The sequence below is a fragment of the Herpailurus yagouaroundi genome, unplaced genomic scaffold (assembly GCF_014898765.1).
Source record: "Herpailurus yagouaroundi ecotype Mexico unplaced genomic scaffold, PumYag 159, whole genome shotgun sequence".
Taxonomy (NCBI): Eukaryota; Metazoa; Chordata; class Mammalia; order Carnivora; family Felidae; genus Herpailurus; species Herpailurus yagouaroundi.
Window position 1 is genome coordinate 27,085,791 of NW_024412400.1, and position 9,978 is coordinate 27,095,768.

Genomic DNA, 9,978 nt, shown 5'->3' on the forward strand with positions numbered 1-9,978 from the left:
AAAAAAAAAAAAAAAAAAAAAAAAAACGGTCCACATCAAAAAAGAAGCTAAAGAAACATGACAACTAAATACAATACCAAACCCTAGACTGGGTCCTGTCTTGGAGCAGTTAAAATTCTATAAGGGACAATACTGGGTCAAAAACAAAATTAGAATTAAAACTGTAAATTATTTATCAATGTTAAATTTGCTGCAGTTCATAACTGCAACACACAATTACATAAGCGTTGTGTTAGGAAACTAGTATCTTAGGAAATACATACTGAAGTATCTAGAGGTAAAGGGCCATGATGTACAGAACTTAGGAAAAAAATCATGGGGGGTGGGGCGGGACAGGAGTGCAAAAATAATGTACAAGTAATAAAGCAAGCGGAGCAAAATGTTAACAAATGAATCTGGGGATTCTAGGTACTATTTTTATTTTTTCAAGTTTTTCAAGTTTGTAAGTTTGAAATAATTTCCAAATAGAAAGAGAAAGAAACATAGCTATGTTTCACTATTTACAACTGAATTGTGTCTCCCCACACCCCAAAATTCATATATTTAAGCCCTAACACCCAGTACCTGAACCTAACTGAATACAGGTGATAGGGCCTTTAAAGAGGTAATTGAAGTTAAATGATGGGGCTCTAGTCATTTTGACTTGTCCTTTTAAGATGTACCAGGGAAGAGTCCATATAAGTACACAGTGAGAATGTAGCCATCTGCAACACGGGAGAGTGGCTTCAGGAGAAATCAATCCTGCTGGCACCTTGATCTTGGACTTCCAGCCTCCAGCGCTGGAACAAAATAAACTCTTGTTTAAGCTACAAAGGCTGGGGTATTTTGTCATGACAGCCCCAGCAGACTAATACAGAGTTGAATACAGGACTTTTTTCTTGCAATTTTTAGAACGTTGTTCTGGAATAGGTGTTATTAGGTGGTATTTCCCTGTGGAACAAATTGTTCAAGGTGTTTTTATCAACACTAAGTCCTTATAATTCAGATATTAGCTCAAATGTTACCTTCTTAGAGAGGTCTTCTCAGACCATTTTATCTAAAGTAGTCTCCTACCAGCCCTTGTCATTAACACTTAGAAGTCCAACTTTTGTCACACTCTTATCATTGATAAAAATTAACTTCCTTACTTGTTTATTCTCTCCTCCACTAGAACGTTTTCTGCTCCTTAAGGGCAAAAAAATTGTCAGTCTTATTCACAGCCATACTCCCAACATCTTTACAACAGTGTCTCATACATAATAAACACAGAATGCTCAAATATTTGTCAAGCATATGAATGAAAGATCTCCAGGAAAAAGGCTCTGCCCGTTTATATGACCAGAGAATATATACTATTCTCCTAAACTAGCAGCCAGGAACCATGGATATGCATCAAGATGGGGGAAAGTTAACATTTAAAACCCAAGCTGTAGGAGGTGGACACATCCCACCCACCTCTTTCAAAGAAATGAAAGGGTCTATCTTCAACCAAAACAGCATAGGACTCTAGCCTGGAAAAACAAATACTGAGTAAGAATTCTGTTGAAGTTTATGGAACTATAATGCACACAGAAAGGATAAATACACACATCTCATCGACCCTTGAAATTTTAAAACAAACTTCCAGTTAAGAGTCACAGGAATATAATGTTATGTGCCAATCACACCTCATTTTCTTTTTAAAAAGCCTATATCAAAATAAATAATTTTTAAAAAAAATTTTAAGCCTGCAAGTGATGCCAAGGTCAAAACGTGATCACATTTCTACGCTAAAAGAGTCCTATTTACAGAATACTTAGTAAGTTTAAAATGTAAAAATGGTTCAAAATTTAGATAAATTCACTGACCAAAAACTTTGGGACTCTGATGAATTACATTTCTAATCTTGTTATACTTACAGTGTAGAGGCTAACTCTATCTTACCCAAAACACCCCCCTTGGTATTACCTTGGGACATAGATTAGTGAGTGTACCAACACGGGTATAATTCTGTGTAACAACTCTTATTCAATCCCCTCAATGAAATACACTTATTCATTAATTATGTTACCTTTCCTAAGTAATCTAAAAAACAGTTCAATTTAAGTTTTCTCTGCGGCAAACCTACAGGTGGGAAAAAGATTAAACCCAACCTTTGCAAAACTTAAAATGGCACTGATACCAGAGTTCACATGGTATTCCCCAGGATACCATCTTCAGCCCATTTCTCTTCCTAAAAATTCACAGATAATCTGAAATCCATGGCCTGGCTTCAAGTGGTCTGTGTATGATATTAATGCACGGTACTCTCCTCTAGAGAAGGAGGCCACTGATTTCATCAAATTACTTAAGGGGATCCCCAAAAAAGCTTAAGAATCACTTCTTTACAAACTCTCCCTCGTTACAAATCCATTCCCTTGACTACAATTACTACCTATTTCTTGGTAGTATCTCCACCTCTATCCCAAATCTCTAGGCACCAAACCTTTATTATAAATCAACTGTATGTTGTACATCCTCTCCTGGATATCCCCCAGGCACCTTCAACTCAATATATCTAAGAGACTTCATCATGTTCCCATCCCCTCTACCTGTTCTTCCTCCTATGTCTCCAATGTCAGTGACCATCACCCATCATCCATCACCCGGCATCCACCCAGTTTCCCAAGCTAGAGTGAAAGAAGTGTTCTTGACTTTACTCCCCCATCAATCACCAAGTCCTAACAATTCTACCTACTATCTCTGAAGCATTATTCTTCACCACTCTCTCTCCAATTCTGTCACAACTTTAAGCCAGTCAGGGTCTCGTCTTATCTGGACGGTGGTAGTTTACTTCTAGCTGGTTTTCTGGGCTCCGGGGTAGCTCCCCTGCAACCCATTTTCCATCCCATTTACCAAAGATACATATCTGATAATATCCCATAGGCTAGCAGGGGCCTGCCGGACCCTTTCTGATCTGGGGCTTGTTTACCTCACACTCTATACTTTATGTTCCAGATAAACTACTTCAAGTGTCCTAATAAATCAGTGCATCATGCTCTGGTCTTCAAGACTTTGTATAAGCAACACCCTCTGCCTGAAAAAAACTACCCTTACCATAGCTAGCTCCCAATCATCTTTCAGGTCTCAGTTTAAGTATCATCCTTTCAATAAAGAGGCCTTTCCTGATCCTGCCTCTCTATCCATCAATACGATGGAGACTAATTTAAATATTTATAGGTTCCTGTAATAGCACCTGGTTCTTATCACGACCATAGCAAATCACATTGCACTAAAGCGTCCTTTTTCAATAACGCATCTATCTCCCCATTAAACATAAAACACCTTGAGAGACAGAACTATTCATCTGTCACTAGTGCCTAAGACAGTGCCTGCGGGCACCTGGCAGGCTTGGTAGGTAGAGCATGTGACTCTTGATCTCAGGGTCATGAATTCAAGCATGTTGTGGATAGACTTTAAAAAAAAAAAAAAAAAGTGCCTGATACAAACAGAAGAATTCAAATATTTCTTAAATATTTGAATGAACCACTCTGCATTTCATAGGTATTTAAACATGTCCAATGAAAGACTGCTGTATCTATCTGAATAGTGTATGAGGTACCAAGAAATTAATTTTTCAACATATGGGATTTTTAAAAAGCTACATTTCGATGTTCAAGAGTTAAAATATATGCACATCCCCCCCTTGGCAAATCTGACCAATTCAAATACCTGCTGAAAAGATGTCCATTGCCCGCTTCAACTCTCCTCTTGTTCTCTGATTACTATTCAAATCTACAAGTGGAGTTGAAGGATCTCTCATATATTCTAACTCAGTGGCAAACAATCCACCATCAACAAAACGTTCAGGAGCAATGTAACAAGTTCTCCTCCGTGAAGTGTCAAAGAAATAGTTGAAATCTGCTGGGTTGTCCTCTGGAAGATAAGTGGGCTTAAAACTGGCAAAATCAGTTAGAAGGACCCAATTCCAACTGGTAACCATTACATTCTCAGTCTTGATGTCCCCATGACGGACCCCAGATTTGTGTGCTTGGTCCACAGCTGTTAGGATCTGGAAAGCAATCCAACGCTTCTCTATATTATTTAAGAACGGACGAGTACTGATGCGATCATAGAGGTTGTCTCGCACATACTGCCTAAAGAGCATGGCTGCTTTCTCAGATGCTTTTTCTGCTGCTTTCTGAAAAGGTAGACAGTTCTGTGCAGAATGAAGCCTGATTTTCAGTTCCTCCAGCTCTTGTTTATAGCTGGTTAAAGGCAACGTAGGATCCTGAATTGCAAAGACCTTCACAACCACTAGGCCTTCTCGGTGCTTTGCTCGAGCAACTTTAAAAAACCGAGTGCTCCCCAGGCTCTTATCATATTCAAAGTCATGGATGTCTGAGAAATAACTCTCCACAGAAAGGATCTGGGAAGGAGCAATGCCAGCGAGCTGATTTCCCATGATGGCAGCAAGCACCTCCGGGTCAGTAAGTCAGGATACAGCCCCTATTAAAAAAAAAAAAAAAAAAAAAAAAAAAAAAAAAAAAAAAAAAAAAAAAGAAAAAAAGAAAGAAAGAAAAAGAAGAAATAAGCAATGAAACACCATTGTTTATGTATTCTCTTCCTAAAAGACAGATGCACTGTATTTCTCTTCCACTGAGAGCACCGTATCTAGTGTCTCAGGCAGTCTCTAAATTTTAGACACATTTATCTAAAAAGATCTTGTTGTTTTATGTTGTCCTTCCAGAACCTGAGCTGTATTTAAATAGACCTCTTCAATATTAAGCTGAAAATGTTAGAATATGCATTTTCTGCTTTTTAAATTTAAAAATTAATGAGACTTTACTCTGTGTTCAGCATTGTGCTTGGGGCTATGAAGGTCACAACAGTACTATATGAGACAGTCTTTGTCCAAGAAGAACCTGGAGTCTTGGATGTAAGACGAAAACACATTAAAAACTTAAGACTAAAAATCGCCTAATACAAATGGATTACTGAACTCCTCAAAGACCAACCTAAGATCCAAAAAAATCAGTAACTCCTGGGCCCTTCCAGTCTAATTCCAGTGTTTCTTCCCACGAGCAAACAGAAGGCATAAAGTTGTCTCATGGGCAACAGGGAAGAACCCTCGGCAAAGATGTTAAAGAAAAGTAAACCGAAATACACACTTGCCAAACAAACCCAGGGTTCTCCTAGCTCGTATTTTGCAGGAAATAAAAGACACACATACACACACGGCCATGCGCACATATAAATATTTACCCCAGGACTCTGTAAAGTGTCACAAGTTGGGTCACTAGCTCACACTGAGGTCATGACGGGTCACTTCAGGGTCTGAGATTGGGGGTCAGCAGCCGGGCAAGTCTTCGGTATGAAGGATCTTCCTTCAAAAGCAGGAGGTGGGGCGTTGGGGGAGGGACGCCGAAAAATGCCAATCTCCAGAAACCACGGTGGCCCGCAGCGGAGAAGGGGGAACGTGCCGCAGATGAACGAAGCCAAGCTGAAGCGATTCCACAGATACCCCGGGAGTTGCCCCCGCCAGCCCCCTACTCTGCCCGGGGAGCCACGCGTTCCTGGGCCTCGCCTTCCCCTCGTGCGGATCTCCGGACCTTCGAAGGCCTCTAGACTCCTGGAGGGCCTCACCACCAGGAGAGGAGGTGGGACTCGGGATAGAACGGGAGGCCGCCAGTTCCAGGGAAACACTTCTCCAGCTGAGGCAGACACAAACGCCGAACTCCCGGGAAAGCTGCCGGCTCTGACCTCATTCCGGTCTCAGAGCGGAAGTGACGACGGAGAGAGGTTTAAGGAAGCAAGCGAATGGTGGTGGAGTTGGTTGCTAGGAAACGAGGAAGGGGCGTGGCTTCACGCTGACGCCTGGAGGAAGAAAATAAAACGTGCTGTCAATTTATTCTCCACCCTGGTCTTCTACCTATCGTTCCCTGAACTCTGTGGCTTCTGATGTCCCCGGAACAGAGTTCTTTAAGAGAATTCACAGGTTTATTTAGGAAGGTTAATATATCCCCCAGCTGAATTTTTAAGAGCTTTACTTGAGATATAATTTGCATACGATAAAGTACACCTGTTTAAAATACACAACTCAGTGGCTTTTTATATATTTACAGAGTTGTTCAATCATCTCTATAATTTAATTTTAGAACATTCTCATTACCCCCAAAAAGAAATTCATTAGTTATAAGCAGTCACTCCCATTATCTCCCTTTCTCCTACCCCTCCCAGCACTAAGCAATCACGAATCCACTTTCTATTTCTATGGACTTACCTATTCTGGATATTTCATATACGTGGTATACAATATGTAGTCTTCCCGACTGACTTTTTTCACTTCACATGTTTTTGAGGATTATCTCTGCTGTAGTTTGTATCAGTACTTAATTTCTTTTTATTGCCAAATATTCTGTTGTATATATATTCCACATTTTGTTTATCCATTCATTGATTGATGAACACCTAGGTTCTATACTTTTTGGTTATTATAATAACACTTCTATGAACATTCCTGTAGAAGGCTTTGTGTGGTCATGTGTTATTTCCTCTAGGGTAAGCACCTAGGAATGGAATTATGAAATCATATGGTAACTCTATGTTTAACATATTGATAAACTGTCAAACTGTTTTCCAAAGTTGCTGCACCATTTTTTTAAATGTTTATTATAATTTTTGAGAAAGAGAGAGAGCGCATGAACAGAAGTGGGGCAGGGAGTGGGGGATGGGCGGGGGACACAGAATCCGAAGCAGGCTCCAGGCTCGAGCTGTCAGCACAGAGCCAGACCCTGGGCTGGAACCCATGAACTGTGAGATCATGACCTGAGCTAAAGTCGGATACTTAACCAACTGAGCCATCCAGGCACCCCTAAAGTTGCTGCACCATTTTACATTCCTACCAGCAATATGTGAGGGTTTGATTTTCTCCATATTGTTACTGACTGTTGTTTGTTTCTTTTGAATTAAAGCCATCCTAATGGGTGTGAAGCATCTCACTGTGGTTTTTATTTGCATTTTCCTAACGACTAATGATGTTAATCATCTTTTTGTGTGCTTATTGGCCACTCATATATCTTCTTTAGAGAAATATCTCTCCAAATATTTTGCCCATTTTTTCATTGGGTTGTCTTTTTATTATTGAGTTTTAAGAGTTCTTTATATACTCTGGGTACAAGTCCCTTATCAGATTTGCAAATAGTTTTTCTCTGTGTTGTCTTTTCACTTTCTTGGTGTTGTCCTTTGAAATATTATAACACAAAACATTCTAGCACAAAATATTTTAACCCAAAGCTGAATTTTTTTTCTGTCATCCTTTTAAAATCCCCTCCTCCCTTATTTCCCATCTCAGGAGGCAAGAGTACCACCCACTGGATTTCTCAAACTTCCAATTTAGAAGTCATTAAGTCATCCTTGACATCTTTCTACTCTCTCCCTCTTTCATCAACCCCCACCACCACCATTCAATAATCATCTGCTCCTAATGATTCAGCCTCCAAAACATGCCTTAAAGTCATCCACTGCCATCTCTCCAGGGCTTAGTCCAAGCCATCATTGTTGCAACGTGTAGATTTTGAAACCTACTCAGAAAAGGCATTCCCCACCTACAATATTATTTTTTGTACTTCTTTCATGATTTCTTCTGGATCTTTTGTGACTTCTTTCTGTGTCCTGAAATTTCTGAGGTAGGGTCCAGCTTAATTTTTTCTCAAGAAGGATACTCAAGAAGGTATCCAAAAATGTTAATAAGTAATCCATTTCCCCCAAACTCATTTGAAATGTCATATTTACCACATACAAATTTCCTTTATATATTTGGGTGGATCTTCTGCTGGACTTTCTCTCTATACATCGAGTTGCCATTCAAGTCATCTACATTGTTTTAATCATTGTAAAATGTTTTAATGTCTAACATGTCTACTACTGTTTTTTTAAGATACAACTATAATCATAAGGATTATACTTCCAGGTTCTGCCTCCTGATTTTAGGCTAAAGCTAAAAATCTTTAGCTTGGCCTGCAAGACCCTGCATGATCTGACCCCCTAACCACACCCCCCACCATAACTGGCATCACTCACTGCCCCTCTTAGTCCCCCACGGTGGCCTCCCTTTGTTCCTAACCTGTCAAGCTTCCCTCTACCACTTGGCCTTCACATTTACTCGTTCCTCTGTTTGGAACACCCTTTCTCCCACTCTTTATATAGCAAAACTTGCTCTTCTTTCCAGTCTCAGATTAAGTGCCAATACTTCTGGAAGGTCTTTCTTGAAGTCTTCCCACAACCACCATTACATAATCTCATGGACAATGAACTTTTTTCTTCATAGCACTTATTACCATTGAAATCATTTCATTTTTGAGAGATGGGAACTATTTGTTTAATGGATGTTTTCCCACTGCACCATAAACCCCACGAGGTTAGTGATTGTGTAATTCTTATTCACCAAGGTATCTTCAACAACTAGAACAGTTTCTGACACACAGTAGACATTCAATAGATATTTGAATCAGTGGATATGGCCTTATAAGGTTTGTGACCATTAGGGCCAAGATCATGAGTTCTAGGACTAGGAATATATAAGAATTGCTACACACACAGTTGTTTAGCAGATAATATTTTAGGATTATGTTTATATCTCAGAGGTTGAATTCCATGTATGTAGGTGCTTTAAACATCTCTTCAACAGAGAACCCATGGTATAGAAATGAGATAAATCTGTCTCAATTTAGATCAATCATGCATTTTCCCCACATCTATTTTTCCCCACCAGTATGTTTTGTGAAATAAATTCATGAACTATTTTTCAATGCCTTGTATAAGAACTTCTATGGCTTTCTTTCCTTTTATTTCTTTCTTTTTTTTTTTCTTTTTTTTTCTTTCTGTTTTTAAGTAGCAATCATGGCTGCCCAGGAGGTTTTTTGGGGTTTTTTTTGTTTTGGTTTTTTTTTTTTAAGGAATCTCACCTAGTCCTTTTGAGGATAAATAAAAAAATAAAATTTGCTTGCCACTGGTGGAGTATAAAGAGTAAAGAGACAGCAAACACTCTTCTATCCTCTGGTCAACAGCCTCTCAGATGCATTGTGGCAGCAATGGCTAACTCCCTTCTACAGAAAATAGATGTCAGAGGGGCGCCTGGGTGGCGCAGTCGGTTAAGTGTCCGACTTCAGCCAGGTCACGATCTCGCGGTCCGTGAGTTCGAGCCCCGCATCAGGCTCTGGGCTGATGGCTCAGAGCCTGGAGCCTGTTTCCGATTCTGTGTCTCCCTCTCTCTCTGCCCCTCCCCCGTTCATGCTCTGTCTCTCTCTGTCCCAAAAGTAAATAAAAGTCAGAGAAGAGTATCTGTATAGGAACACCCCACCCCTTGCATATGAGGGGGGGGCAAATGACTAGCTCTCTACTAGGAAGTATAAGTGGAAATTATGTATTTCACTTCCAGGTCAAGGCAGTTAAGAGGTGAATGACCTTCTCTGCTCTCTCTTTGCTTCAGCCTAGATGCAGGGAACTTCAAGGCCTTAGGTAATGCCAGAGCCACAAGATGGTAGGAGCCTATGTTCCTGAATCACAACCTGGAGAAAGACCACCTGTTAAATAGGAATACCCAAACAGGACTTTTATATAAGCAAACGTAAACTCCTATGTGTTAAGTCAGTGAAATGTTGACATCATTTGCTACAGTTGTTAGTCTTACCTTAACCAATACATTCATCTTCCAAATCTCTATCATTCCTTGCCTCTTCTGGGCTACTCACCTCACCAGTGCACTTCCAATCCTGTGAGGTATCCATGTGGATTCCCTGTAATCTTTGCAGCCTAAGGAAAAGGAGTAAAAGAGAATTCCTAATGTAATAGTAAACATTTTCTTTTTTTGTAGAAATTGCCAGCTAACAGAGGGAAAGGGAATCATAGGAAATTATCACTGTGTAACTGCAATATAATAATTGATTGCCACAAAGACTATCAATGGATTCTACATGCATCGGGCAGAAAGGGTTGGGGCAACAAGATAGACTCATGGTGTCCAAGGAATAGCTACAGATT

At 39.9% G+C, this 9,978-nt stretch overlaps 1 protein-coding gene across 2 annotated transcripts in view; it reads right to left on the minus strand.

Moving 5' to 3' along the window:
- PIK3R4 (phosphoinositide-3-kinase regulatory subunit 4) overlaps positions 1-9,750 on the minus strand; it is a 79,031-nt gene extending 69,281 nt beyond the window's left edge. Inside the window, exons 1-4 of one of the 2 annotated variants that reach the window (XM_040480169.1) lie at positions 9,690-9,750; positions 6,221-6,506; positions 5,203-5,814; positions 3,670-4,446 (exon numbers count right to left, since the gene is read on the minus strand). In XM_040480169.1, the coding sequence (XP_040336103.1) occupies positions 3,670-4,402 (733 nt within the window). In that variant the 5' untranslated portion in view covers positions 4,403-4,446; positions 5,203-5,814; positions 6,221-6,506; positions 9,690-9,750. The remainder of the gene's footprint in view (positions 1-3,669; positions 4,447-5,202; positions 5,815-6,220; positions 6,507-9,689) is intronic. The other variant, XM_040480170.1, reaches the window with a different exon arrangement.
- Positions 9,751-9,978: the final 228 nt, after the last annotated feature.